Below are 14,457 nucleotides of genomic sequence, written 5' to 3'. Positions count from 1 at the left end.
TTCATAGCCAGTGTCTAGACAATATTTTGTAAAAAGTTTAAGCTAACTTTAACACACTATTTTGTCATGAAGACTTTTGTTCATTTTGTTGTATAAGGAGCTTACTTAGATTTTTGTTTTTGTATTTTTAGATAATGCCTGTGTTCTTTTTGCCGTCTCTGTTCTTATGTTTATAATCAGTTCGATGCTGGTATATGGAGCAATTTCTGTAAGTATCTTGTATTTTTCTGCTTTTAGAGTTTAGCCTTCAAAGAGTGGTACTATGTGTGTGACATGACCTGGTGGTGGTTCTTGTCTTCTGCAGTATCAAGTGGGTTGGCTGATTCCATTCTTCTGTTACCGGCTTTTTGACTTTGTTCTCAGTTGCCTGGTTGCTATCAGTTCTCTCACTTATTTGCCAAGAATCAAAGAATATCTGGATCAATTGGTAAGTATGTATACTATAAACCTTTTTTTTTTTAATTTTAAGTGAAATATTTAAATTCTGAATTGGCCTGAGATTAGTTTTAACTACCCTATTTTCTTTTTATGGTGTTTTAAAGTAACAATTATTACTGATCTCTCAACTACCATGTTGAAACCAGTAAGTTGAAAATAGAATATCTTGTTATATACCTTTGGATAATCCAATATCAAAAATCCCTAAGGATGGTTATGGTGGAACTTACGGACTTGTTCAGCTTTTGTTTTTTAGGACACTGACAGTATAATAATTCGTCTCTACTTGGTATCCACTAATTTATTTGCTACGAATGCCTGCATAGAGAAAAAGCTAATATTGGAGTGCCTGCTATAGCCTCTTCCTTTTTCTAGGTACTGTTGGTGAATGGTGTGGATATAGAAATAATACTGCTTTCTTTGAGAGACCATTTACTGGGGTAGTCAGGTCATGCAGAGATTTTATCTGTGAGAATGAGCTGGAGTTATCCCGAGGCAGCACTTGAATGGGAGGGAACAGGGAACATTCTGGGCTGAAGGGCCAAAGAGGGCTTCACAGAGGAGGTCTGCAGGGAAGGAGGGTAGTGCGTCCTAGTTCATTTCCAAATGCTGTCTTTTAAACTTTCCTCCCCGCTTGCAGATTTCCTTCCTAGTCCACTTTGCACACCACCAGGTATATCTTTAATCCATTCGAAAACCGTTTGCTGATAGCCTCCTGCGTGCAGGGTACTCTGCTTATTCCATGGCAGGTACCTCCTGGTGAGGGTGTTGGACAGTGAGCAGTTACTGAATTACAGTTGTGGGAAAAGTGTAGGCTGCTTTGTAAGTGGATGTCACATGGTTCCAAACCCGGGCTAGACAGTGGGATTTGAATTGTACTCAGGAGAATGAGTAGGAATTAAAATAGGGAAAGTACAGAAGAAAATTTTCCAAGTAAAAGAGAGACCTTGAGGTACGAAGGAGCATGATATAGCCAGAGAACTAAAAGGTGGCCCTGGTGGCTGGCACATGGTAAGGGGAAGCAGGGCACCCTGGGGCCAGAGAGAGGTGGCCAGGGTAGGGCCTGCTGGCCTGGTCAGCGTGTTCGGAAACACAGCTCTCTGCTCATGTCATCTCGGGCTAGAAAACTGCAGGGGATACCTCACTGCCTTCTGAACAAAACCCAGTCCTAAGCATAGCATTCCTTTGTGAGCTGGTCCCATTGTTTCTGTCCTTTTCCTTACAGACAGGCTCAGAGGAGCATCTTGCCCCAGGGAGACTCTTGGCTAGGATTTTTTGTTTTGGTGTGTGGGTTCCATTTCCCTCCTCCTTGCTCCCTTCTGTCTGATTTGAAATGGACATAGTGACTTTTGTAGGACTGATTGGCTCATGGAACTTACATAAATCTCAGCACTTCCTTACTTTGTGGCTCAGTGATAAAGGGACAAATCTGGGGTCCCATACAGGAAAGAGTGGTTTTCTAAAGGCTAGAAAGATGTACAGTAGTGAAAAGTAGAGAGAAAATTAACTCCATTTAGACCCTTCAATGTATTCTGAACATTCAAACAAGTGTCTTTGAAATGCTTAGTAGCAGGCATTAATGCCGATGAGGTTTAAAAGCACTTTGAGTTAAATTGTGTGTATACATTTTATTCCAATATCAGTTCTGACTTTGGACCTTTTGTTTATGTTGTTAAAATGCTCTGTAGGTTGTCACAAAGTGTTAATTGCCCTGGCCAAATTGTAAATGTGTGTGTGTTTTTTAATAGCCTGATTTTCCCTACAAAGATGACCTCCTGGCCTTGGACTCCAGCTGCCTCCTCTTCATTGTTCTGTTGTTCTTTGTCTTATTCATCTTGTTCAAGGTGAGTTGATGACTAAACCTTTGAGAGGCCAGTTTGGCTGACACTGCCCACCTGAACCTTTTGGTTGTCCTTTCTCCTTGCAGGTTACAGTAGAGTGATGATTTATTGTGATGGTATTTATTCTGGCACAATAATAGAGATAGCTTCTAAGGAATGTCCTCCCTCTTGCTTCCAGAGAGTGGTTGGCAGAGTCAGGACCCTTCCTCAGTGTAAGGAACATCGCTGTGCTTTTAGAAGTGGTTCATGATTTGGATTGAAAATCTATTAAAATTCCCAAGGTTCAGAAGCACGGATTTGCAGCACAGTGTTTGACAGACCTAACTTGAAACCCGAACTCTGGTTTCTCTGTAAAATGGTGATAATAAAACTTGTGACAATTAAATGAGACTTCAGGTGTGGAAAGAGCCTCGCCAGTGCTAGATCCAAATGGATGTCAGTTCCTTTCTCCATTGAGAAAATGTGGGAAAGCATTACGTCACCTTAAGAACAGATATTTGAATTTCTGGCATATATAAATTTTGTTTTCATTCTTTCAGGCTTATCTAATAAACTGTGTTTGGAACTGCTATAAATATATTAACAACAGAAATGTGCCTGAGATTGCTGTGTACCCTGCCTTTGAAGCACCTCCACAGGTAATTACTGTGTGACATGTTAAAACCTCACTAGCCATTACTGATTGTTCCCAGGAGAAGAACGTGGATCTGACTTTGCTTCTGTGCCATTTGACTGTGGCTTGGGAGTGGATAGCTTAGTTCCACAGGAGTCAGCATTTCCCTGTTGGAGCCCTGGGTGTGTGGGTCTAGAGAAACCCTGCACTGCTCATCTTAGTTCGCTGGGCTGTTAGTGCTTGAGTCGTAAATGGTCTCCAGGAGTGCTGGCCTTTGTGGGGAGAGAGCAGGCGGGACACAGCAGCGTGAGCCACTCTCACGGCCTCTGGAGCGTCTAAGGATGTGGGATGCTACTGGCTAAAGTTTGTATTGTTTTAAGAAAACCGCCAGATGATCCATGGGGAAGCTGACCTTTCTGTGGGAGAGGAATGCAGTGGGAGGGAGGGTGGCCCCTCAAGAGCTTCCTCGATGCTGCTGCACAGTCTTCATTGTCGTTCCAGGTTTCAGCATGTAGAGTACATGTGGTCCGTGGAGGGCCGATCTGCCACACTTAGAGCCACGTAGGTTAGAAGTCCACTTTCCTCCACAGCTGTGTCCTTTACCCTTGAGGACCTGTGTCTAGTTCCTGATCCTTCAGTTACAAACAGATTTTGATGCAATTCAGGATCCAGAATTCAGCATCTTCTTGGAGGCTTTCTGGGTGTGGTTCAGGTATCAAGCAAGGCCCCCAAAACTCCATCCTCTGCACCTGAGATAAAATTGACACTGGTACTTTATCAGTCATGCCAGAAAGGGGAGAACAGTGGTGCATTCTCTTTTTTTTTTTTTGGAAATAAATTCAAACTTACAGTAACAGTTGCAAAAATAATACAAACCCCATAAGCATACCCCAACCCCTCTCCACCAATACCCCGATCTACCAACTTTAATATTTTGTCGCTTTACCATTTCTTTCTTTCCTTCCCTCCCTCCCGTCTATCATCCATTATCTATTGCTCTGTCTTCTGAACATGTGAGAGCAAGTTGCACACATCCTCGAACAAATAATATAATTCACGTATATATTTCCTATGAACAAGAATATTCATTTATGTAATGATATTAAGTGTAGTGAAGAAGTTCAAGAAATTTAACATTGATATAAAGCTTACATTCTGTATTTCATTTTTTTCTTATGTCCCAGTTGTGTCCTTTTGAGCCTTTTCTCCTCTATTCTTAGATCTCATCCAGGATCATCTGTGGCATTTAATTGTCATTATCTATTTAGCCTCTTTTTTTTCAATTGTGGAAACATATATACAGCATAAATCTTCCCATTCCAACCCCTCCCAAGCATTCCATTTACTGGGATTAATCACATTCACAATGTTGCAATGCCATCACCTTCCCACCATCCATTACTAGAAATTTCCCTTCACACCAAACAGAAACTCTACACTCATTTCTTATTAACTCCCCATTGCCCCTTCCCCCACTTCTTGTAACCCATACTTTACTTTTCATCTCTATGATCATATTCTCTGATACTTTCTTTGTGTTTACCGTGGGGCTTAAATTTAATGTCTGAAGTCTATAACAATCTTGTTTTCTTTGATACCAACTTCAATAGGACACATAAACTATGTTCCTATACTCCTCCATTCCCCCACCTTTATGTAGTTCTTGTTAACAGTTAACATATTTTACTTTGAGTCCAAAACCACTGATTTCTCATTACAGTTTATGTATTTTAGATCCTGTAGGAAGTAAATAGTGGAGTTACAAATAAAAAATACAGTAGTATTGGTATTTATATTTACCATGTGGTCTTTACTGGAAATCTTTATTTTTTCATGTGGTTTCAGTCAGTGCGGTCGGGGTTACTGCTTCTAGGGGGAGTGGCGGCCGGTAGCCGAGCCCTCAGCTCTCGGGGCTGCTTAAAGGGTACCGGCGGCGGGGGCTCTTTCCCGGAGGCGAGGGCGAGGCGGAGGACGTGGCCGGGTCCTCGGCGAGAGGCGTGCAAGGTGTGGAGGGCGGCGATAAGGACAAAAACACTCTTCATCCAGTAGGAGTATGCGCCAAAGAGATTTATTCAGGGGTGATTACAGGTTATATAGGCTGGTAAGAAGGGCAGGGCTGGAAAGGAGGTGAAGCAGCCTTAAATGGCAATGCTGAAGGGAGAGGGGCTAGGATTGGTTCTGAGAGGACGCAGGAGCCATTGCAGCGGGCGGGGGTTGTTCTGGCCACGGTGCATGCGCGCTGGCGGTGGCAGGAGTGGCCTTGGCACCAGGGAGTGAGTGGGTAAGATAAGGAAGTGGGGAAAGGGCAGTTGGGAGAAAGGCGGTTTCCTCCGGCAAGCCTCCCCTGCCAGTGGCATTTTGGGTGAGGAAAAGGGAGCTGCCCCGACCTCGCTTCTCAGGCTCGGGGGGGCTGCAGAGGGCACTCACGCCCGTACCTACTACCCTCCCCAGGGGGTGATATCAGGTCCCCTGGCCCAGGCCTGGTAAGTCGAGGCACAAGCTCAGCTACCCGCAAGTCAGTTGTTTAGTGTCCCTTCCTTTCAGCCTGCACAATTCCCTTTAACATTTCTTATAGGACTGATCTATTGGTGATGAAGTCCCTCAGCTTTTGATTATCTGGGAATGTTTTCATTTCCCCCTCTCCAGGTGTTTGTGAATTTTCTGAGTCTCTGATGGTTATTGACGTCTATTTGTATTCCATTGTGGTCAGAGAATGTGCTTTGAATAATTTCGATTGTTTTAAATTTATTGAGGCTTGTTTTATGTCCCAGCATATGGTCTATTGTGGAGAAAGTTCTGTGATCACTAGAGAAGAATGTGTATCCCTGGTGATTTGGGATGTAATGTTCTGTATATGTCTGTTAAATTTCTCTATATCTCTCTCTCCTTTCTTTGTTTTTTTGTCAGTAGGGCTCCCTTTTAGTATCTGAAGTAGGGCAGGTCTTTTATTGGCAAAATCTCTCAGCATTTGTTTCTGAAAAATTTAAGCTCTCCCTCAAATTTGAAGGAGAGTTTTGCTGGATAAAGTATTCTTGGTTGGAAATTTTTCTCTCTCAGAATTTTAAATATGTCATGCCACTGCCTTCTCGCCTGCATGGTGGCTGCTGAGTAGTCACTACTTAGTCTTATGCTGCTTCCTTTGTATGTGGTGAATTGCTTTTCTCTTGCTGCTTTCAGAACTTGCTCCTTCTCTTCAGTATTTGACAGTCTGATCAGACTATGTCTTGGAGTGGGTTTATTTGGATTTATTCTATTTGGAGTTAGCTGGGCATTTATGCTTTGTGTATGTATATTGTGTAGAAGGTTTGGGAAGTTTTCCCCAGCAATTTCTTTGAATACTCTTTCTAGACCTTTACCCTTCTCTTCCCCTTCTGGGACACCAATGAGTCTTAAATTTGGATGCTCTATTTTATCTGTCATATCCCTGAGATCTATTCTGATTTTTTAAATTTTTTCCCCCATTCTTTCTCTTGTTCTTTCATTTTCCATTCTGTGGTTCTTGAGGTCGCTGAGTCATTCGTTGTTCAGCTTCCTCTAGTCTTGTACTGTGAATATCCAGAATCTTTTTAATTTGGTCAACAGCTTCTTTTATTTCCATAAGATCATCTGTTTTTTTAATTTACTCTTGCAATTTCTTCTTTTTGCTCTTCTAGGTCTTCTTCATGTCCTTTATATCCTGTGCCATGCTCTCATTGTTTGTCTTGAGATCTTTGATTAATTGCTCCAAGTACTGTGTCTCCTCTTATCTTTTGATTCGGGTGTTTGGGTTTGGGTTATCCATATCATCTGGTTTTTTCATATGCTTTAAAATTTTCTGTTGTTTTTGGGCTCTTGGCATCTGCTTTACTTGATAGGGTTCTTTTAGGATATCAAGGATTATTCAGACATCAGTCTCTAATTTGTCAGATCTACAGCTTGGTGGCATACACTTTCTCTAACTAACCAGCAGATGGTGTCCGCAGGTCACCTATTCCCTTCAAGTCACTTCTCCCCAACTTTGTCTTTGTGGTGTGAGGGGGTCTGGTTCTTTTGGGGTCCAGCGGGTGCACCAAGTTTGGGTGTGTTGTTGGTGTTGTCTGCCCTGAATGTGGGGCGTGTGTCTGAGCAGTTAGGGAGGCAGGGCAGCTTTAATAATCAAACCTCCCAGGTGTTCCTGGAGATTTAAGGCTGTTGCAAGAGTCTAAACCATCATTTCAGTCTTGCCACAGATTGTGTCTGCCGCTGACCCACAAGTCCTTGGTATTGGTGTAGGGTCCCTGGGATTTCCGGGTGGGTTCTTCTTCCCAGCCATGCCCTTCTAGGGCCTCTACTGAGGGAAGGCTGTGCTACATCACAAATGCGCGCCATCCCTCAAGGGAAGCCCTGGGCCACCAGGCTGTGCAGGGGCGTTCCCAGCCTGCTATAAGGATGGCTGTGTGGGGCATGTTAATTTCCCCCTTTTTGCACAGCTTCGTCTTCCCAGCTCTAGGACAATTAGCTGTGGGTGCATGAAAGGCTGTTGTCCACGCCTGATATTGTGGCGTGTACGCAGTTGTGCCAGAAACACTTCCCGTCCCACTGGGTCCCTTGGCACGGCTCTGGGCTGTGGGTCTGGTGCCGGGCAGAAGCGTTCCCAGACCGCTGGGAAGATGGCTGCAAGGGGCGTGTTTTTTTTCCCCTTTTGGCTAACTTCTGCCCTCCTCGCTCCGAGACAACTAGCATTGGGTGTGCAAAAAGCTATCTTCCATGCCAGATACTGAGGTGTTGCACAGCCCTTTCCTGCTGCTCTTCACTATGTGGTTCTCGCTGCTGTATCTGCAGCCGCTTTTGGGTTTTTTAAAAAGAACTAGTCCGCCTCCAAACGCCAACCCATGGTTTCCCCACACTGCAGCATGGCTACTGGACGTTCAGCCAGCTCACTCACTCATTTTAGAACGCAGACTCCTGGTTTCACCAAGTGCATGGTCCCTGTGGATTTAGCAGACCTTGTCCAGCTGGTGCATCACTGGAACTGGTGTTCTGGGTCACTTTCTGGCCTCTATCTCGTATTTTTCATGGAGGTGTTTTTTTGCCCTGTCTCTCCTAGCCGCTGTCTTAGGTTCTCCTCTTCACATTGGTGCTTTGTTACCTGTCAAGGAATTCCGGCAGCCCCCAGGCCAGACAGGAAGCAGAGGTCTGCTTGGCTGCCATCCATCCATCCATCTCTAGCACACTTGGGTCAGTTGTCTCACCTCGATGTAAAGGTCCATGTTTTTAAGTTATCACTCCTGTCAGGAATTTAAGTAACAGTTCCCGCAGCTATTCTCTGTAGGGTTGTATAACCCTACTTAAGGTATGAAATCTCAAAACTGAATTATTCTAGAAAGTTTTCTTTTTTTTAGCCATTTTTAATTGTGGTAAAATATACATAAATTATTTTAACCATTTTAAGTGGACAGTTCTTTGACAGATACATTAACAATAGTGTGTAACTTTTACCGCTATCTTTTCCAGACTGTTTCCATCATCTTAAACCAAAACTCATATTCATTGGCTGTTATGAATAATGCTGTGATGGACATTGGCCTGCAGATATCTGTTCAAGTCCCTGCTTTCAGTTCTTCAGGGTATATATCTAGGAGTGGAATTTCTGGGTTGTGTGGTACTTCTCTGTTTAACTCTGAGGAACCGCCAAACTGTTTTCCACAGCACCTGCACCATTTTCCATTCCCTGCAACAATGTATGAAGGCTCCTATTTATATCCTTACCAACCCTTATTTTCAGTTTTTTTGTTTGTTTTTAATAATAATCACTTCACGCCCACTAGGGTGGCTATCTTATAGTTTTAATTTGCATTTCTTTAATGGCTAATGATGTTGAACGTCTTTTCATATACTTATTGGCCATTTGAATATCTTCTTTGGAAGAAATTGTTTTCTTGGTTTCCTTTTCAGATTGTTTATTACTGGTGTATAGAAATCCAACTGACTTCTACATGTTTATCTCTTATCCTGCAACTTTGCTGAATTTATTCTAATAGCTTTCTTGTGTATTCTTTGGGATTTTCTTTATATAGGATCATGTCATCTGTGAATAGGGATAATTTTACTTCTTTCTCTGTCTTCCAATTTGGTTGTCTTTTACTTCTTTTTCTTGCCTGATTACTCTGGCTACAACTGCCAGTACAAGGTTCAATAACAGTGGTGACAGCAGGCTTCCTTGTGTTGCTCCTGATCTTATAAGGGGAAAAGATTTCAGTCTTTCACCATTGAGTATGATATTTGCTGTAGGTTTTTCATATAAGCTTATTGTCATGTTGAGAAAGTTCCTTTCTGTTCCTAGTTTACTGAGTATTTTTGTCATGAAAGGATATTGGATCTTGTCAAATGCCTTTTCTGCGTCAGTTGAGATGACTGTGTGTGGGGGGTGGTTTCCTTCATTCTATTAATGTGGTGTATTACATTGATTTTTCTTATGATGAAGCATCCTTGCATTCCTGGAATAAATCCCACTTGGTCATCGTATATAATTCCTTTAATATAGTTTCGGATTTGAGTTGCCAGTATTTTGTTGAGAGTTTTTGCATCTATATTCATAAAGGATACTGGTCCATAATTTTCATGTGCTGTTTTTATCTGGCTTTGGTTTCAGGGGCTTCATAGAATAAGTTAGGAAGTAATCCCTCCACTTGTGTTTTTTTTTTTTTGAAAGAGTTTGAGAAGATTGGTGTTTTAAAATAAATTGGTGTTAAATGTTTGATAGAATTCAGCAGTCATTCCTGGACTTTTCTTTCTTGGGAGTTTAATTACTGAGTCAATCACTTTACTTGCTGCTATAGGTCTGTTGAGATTTTCTAGTTAAGAAACTTGTCCATTTTATCCATCCAGGTTTTGTAATTTGCTGGTGTATAATTGTTCATAGAATCTTCCTGTAATCCTTATTTCTGTAAGGCTGGTAATAATGCTGCCACTTTCAAGTGTCCTAATTGTGTATTTTTTGGTCTTCTCTTTGTCAATCTGGGTAAAAGTTTAATTTTATTGTTCTTTGAAAAAAACAACTTCTGTTTTTTTGTTGTTTTTTGTTTTCTCTATTGTTTTTCTGTTTTCAGTTTCATTTATTTCTGCTCTAATCTTTACTATGTTCTTCCTTCTACCAATTTTGGGTTTAGTTTTCTACATTCTTTAGGAGTGAAGTTAGGTCATTGATTTGTGATTTTTTTTATTTTTGGAAGTACATATGTATAAAATTGGTGCACATATATATAATTTGGAGGCTTATATATAATATATATAAATAATACATATATATAAAAATAATATATCTATCTGGACTGTAGGAATTGGTTCACACAACTGTGACGATGGGCTATAGGGCAGGCCACAGGCTGGGAATTGCATGAACATTTTCAGTGAATTCCTCAGAGAACGCTGGCTGGCTGAAGTAGAGATGGACATGTTTCCTTCTGACAGCTGATATCATCATTTTGTCTTTTAAGGCCTTTAAACTGATTGGATGAGACTTCTCTCATTGCTGAAGGCAATCTCCTTAGATGGTTGTAGGTATAATCATCCAGAGATGGAATCAACTGACGATTTAAATCCACAAAATATCTTCACAGTGACAGGCCAGTGCTTGTTTGACCAAACAACTGAACACCATAAACTAGCCAAGTTGATGCGTGAACTTAACCATTGTGATCTTTTAACATAAGTGTTGAGAGCTAGCTATAAATTTTCACTGAGCCCTGCCTTCACCGCATCCCATAAATTTTGTTATGTTGTGTGTTCATTGTCACTCATCTGAAATTTTTCCTAATGTCCTTTGTAATTTTGTCTTTGACCTATTGGTTATTTTTATAGTTTGTTGTTTAATTTCCACACATTTGTAAAGTTTCCAGTTTCCCTTCTGTTACTGATTCCATTGTGAACAGAGGAGACAGTTTATGTGATTTCAGTATTTTTAAGTATATTAAGATTCAAGTTTTGGCCTAACATAATGGTCTATCCTGGAAAATGTTCCATGTGTACTTGAGAAGTGGAGTATTCCATGTATGTCCATTGTGTCCACTTAAAAGTATAGTTCAAGTCATCTGTTTTCTTATTGTTCTTCTGTTCAGATGTTCTATCAGTTATTGAAGTTGGTAGAGTGAAGTCTCCAACTATTATTGTGGGATTACCTACTTCTCATTTCGGTTCTGTCAATCTTTGCTTCATATATTTTGGGGTCTGATGTGCAGTGCATATATGTTTTTAATCATCATATCTTCTTTTAAGATCAACATACAATATCTTTCTTTGTCACTTACAGTTTTTTTGACTTAAAGGCCATTATGACTGACAATAATATAGCCACTTTAGCTGTTTTTTGACTACTGTTTGTATGAAATATCTTAATTTTCACTCTTTTACTTTCACCCTCATTTTGTCTTTGTGCCTAAAGTGAGTCTTTTGCAGTCGGCATATCGATAGATCATACTTTTTCATCCAATCTTCTGTCTCGGCCTTTTAGTGAAAGTTTAATCCATTGACATTTAAGATCAATGGAGGTCAAGGAGAAGGAATGATTTACTTCTGCCAGTTACCTGTTTGCTTTCTGTATGTCTTGGGTTTTTTGTTAGTGGTTACCTTTTTAATTACAATTAACCACTTGAACTAATAACCTGGTTAGCTTAGTACCAACCTAGTTTCAGTAGAATACAAACTTTCTATTCCTGTATAACTCCATCCCTTTCCCTTTATATTGTTATTGGCTCAGTTTTTTTTTTTTAATCTACAAATGTCTTAATGTTTCCTTCATATTTGAGAGATAATTTTGCTGAATATAGAATTCTTGGTAGATACATGTTTCCTCTAAGGATTTTGAATATCCCATCCTGCTGACTTCTAGCCTCCCTGGTTTCTGATGAGAAATCTGCTGTTAATCTCATTGGGGATCCCTTGTATGTGACAAGGTGCTTCTCATGCTGCCTTCAAAGTCCTCTCTGTCTTTGGATTTTGATAATTTCACTATAATGTGCCTTGAAGTAGGTCCCTGAAGAGTCTCTTCTGCTCAAGTTGTTTATTTGCGTGTATATGTTCTGTCTTTCATCATTTTGGGATGTTTCCGGCCATTATGTCTAAACACTTTTTCTGCTCCTTTCTCTCTTCTTGTCCTTCTGGGATTTAGTGATGGATATATTGTTAGGCTTGATGGTGTCCCACAGGTCCTCAGGCCCTGTTCATTTATTTCTATCTCTTTATTTTGTTCAGGCAGTGTTTTCCTATTTCCTTTAGTTTTTTGTGTATGAATTCCTTTAGCTTGTTGAACATATTTAAGACAATCAGTTTAAAGTCTGATTAATAAATAGCTGCTGTGTATGGGCTTCTTTCAGGATGGTTTCTGGCAAATTCTTTTTTTCTTCCCTGTGAATGGGTGATCAAGTTTCCTGATTGTGTGTTTGTAGTTTTTTTGTTAAGTACTAGACATTCTGAATATTCTATTGTTACAACTCTGAGAATCTGGCTCTCTCATTCCTGGGATTACAGGTTTTGTTGTCTGAGGGCTGGAGCCATCAATTTGTGGCTTTTTCAAACAGAGAATGGAAAGAGAAGAGGGAAAATACAGGTACTGCCTCTGTAAGACTCCCCCCCCTCCCCCGTGCTGCTTTTGCCCAAGGGAGTTAGAACAGTGACCACCCTGACAGCCGGCCCCCCAGTGATCTGACGGGGATCTGAAGGATCTGATTAAAGGCCCTGGTTGCTGATGAGACCACACACATCCGCATCTTAGAGGACTGGATCCTAGCCCACCCTGGCATCAGCGAGGAGCTGCACTGAGCTCAGGCGGCTATCTCCCCTGTTGCCTGCCACATGGTTGGGGGCTGGGGGGCAGGAGGCCCTTGCAAGGAGAGTTAAGATTCACTGATATTTGCCGCAGTTTATCAGACTTCCTTCTAGCTCTTGTCTGGATGCTGCACAGTGCTCCACCAGACGTCAGAAACTGGTCGATTCACACAGTTCTGCCTGTAGTTGTTTCGGCGGAGGGGCTGATTTCCTGGCACTCCCTACTCTGCCACCCCCAGGAAGATTTTTAAGAAGATTTAAGTCTGATATAATTTTTTTTCTCTCTGTAGTATGTTTTGCCAACCTATGAAATGGCAGTGAAGATGCCTGAAAAAGAGCCACCGCCTCCTTACATACCTGCCTGAAGGAATCCTGCCCTGTGTCAATAAACTCTACACCAGCTTTGGTTTCGTTTATTTTACAGAATGCTGCAATACAGGGCTCTCCAAACTTGTTTGGTATAAAACACATTTTCATTTGTTTAAGCATTTATTTTCAAAACACTAAGGAGCTTTTTGGACATGTATTAAAAGTAATTTTTTTGTTAAGCGTATTATATTTGAATAGTTTTTGAAGACAATCTAGGTTAACCGAGAGCAAAGTGCCATTGTTTGCCTTTAATTGGGGGTGGGAATGGGTATTCTCTACATATTTTCTTTTTTAACTTTGCACTTTGTTTATATAATAGTTTGCGTTTTAGTTGTTAGCTACCCTGGATACTTTGAGGAAGAATGAATTAAATATTCAGAGTGTGTGAGTTGGGAATAAGATCTAAGGTTTTCAGCTATGAAAACAGGAAAAATATATAACATTTTGACCTGACTGTGGAAAATGATGGTTGCATGTTTCTAATTTGTATGTTTCCATCTTTGTAATAAGATGCTTTAATAAATCTCTTAAATATTTACCGTTGTCACTTTTTTTAAATATTACCTTTTCTTTGTAGATAAAACCTAATATTTTCCATTACAGTAAGTTCAGACTGCCAGCGTTTTTTGGTATTTTGAGAATATAATGTTAGATGTTTACTTTAAAAATCATCCTTTAGTACATAACTCAGAACTATAATTTCAAGTTCTGTTGAAGAGAATTCTTGAATCACAAACCAGAAATTAATACTGGTAGTTTGATAGAAAAATCATCTAATTAGTGCAACAGACTATGCATTTATGTTGTGATATTCAGTTAGGTAATGAGCTCATAAGAGCATTTCAAGTTAAAATGCATCAATTGACCTTGAAGGGAACTGAAAGAGAAAGCAGAATTAAACTGCAGTTTATCGACACAGATTTTCTCCTGCAAATACTCTGCCTTCCCTCTCGCTGAGGTGCAGGTACAGTGGCTTTACACAGCAGATGTGGGGGTCGTTTTTCACATCGCTAGAGGGAGATCAGTGTCGTTTGGTTGCCCGTCTCACTTTAATGGACACCTCTCACTACTACCACCAAAAAAAAAAAAAAAAACCAAGTAAGCTGTATATTTAGAAAAGTGTAGTTATAACTGGGAATATACCCAGTTCCCAGTAATGGATGTTTTATTGATTTTTTTATTGTTTTAGACCATCTCAAAATCAGGAGCAGTTTCTCTGGGCAGGGTCTTTATTTCTGTACAAAAACTGAAATGGAAGCCTTGTAAACGAGACCCATCTCGGTTTTCTTAGGTGCTATTAATTTAATCTACTGTTTGCTTTGAAGACCATGCTAAGCAGTACTTAGATCTTATCCCACCTTTGTAGCTGTTTGCTGATGGTGGGTTGCTCTGAACATTTGAACACATCAGCTGGGT

General features: G+C 40.6%; 1 protein-coding gene across 1 annotated transcript in view; it reads left to right on the top strand.

Moving 5' to 3' along the window:
* LAPTM4A (lysosomal protein transmembrane 4 alpha) overlaps nucleotides 1-13,577 on the top strand; it is a 34,394-nt gene extending 20,817 nt beyond the window's left edge. The window contains exons 3-7 of the mRNA XM_037812829.1: nucleotides 132-208; nucleotides 305-427; nucleotides 2,187-2,282; nucleotides 2,819-2,917; nucleotides 12,963-13,577. Of these exons, the coding sequence (XP_037668757.1) occupies nucleotides 132-208; nucleotides 305-427; nucleotides 2,187-2,282; nucleotides 2,819-2,917; nucleotides 12,963-13,037 (470 nt within the window). The 3' untranslated portion in view covers nucleotides 13,038-13,577. The remainder of the gene's footprint in view (nucleotides 1-131; nucleotides 209-304; nucleotides 428-2,186; nucleotides 2,283-2,818; nucleotides 2,918-12,962) is intronic.
* Nucleotides 13,578-14,457: the final 880 nt, after the last annotated feature.

This window comes from Choloepus didactylus, chromosome 20, assembly GCF_015220235.1.
Source record: "Choloepus didactylus isolate mChoDid1 chromosome 20, mChoDid1.pri, whole genome shotgun sequence".
NCBI lineage: Eukaryota > Metazoa > Chordata > Mammalia > Pilosa > Megalonychidae > Choloepus > Choloepus didactylus.
The sequence above is the reverse complement of the archived record's forward strand: the minus strand, read 5'-3'. Positions and strand labels throughout refer to the sequence as shown.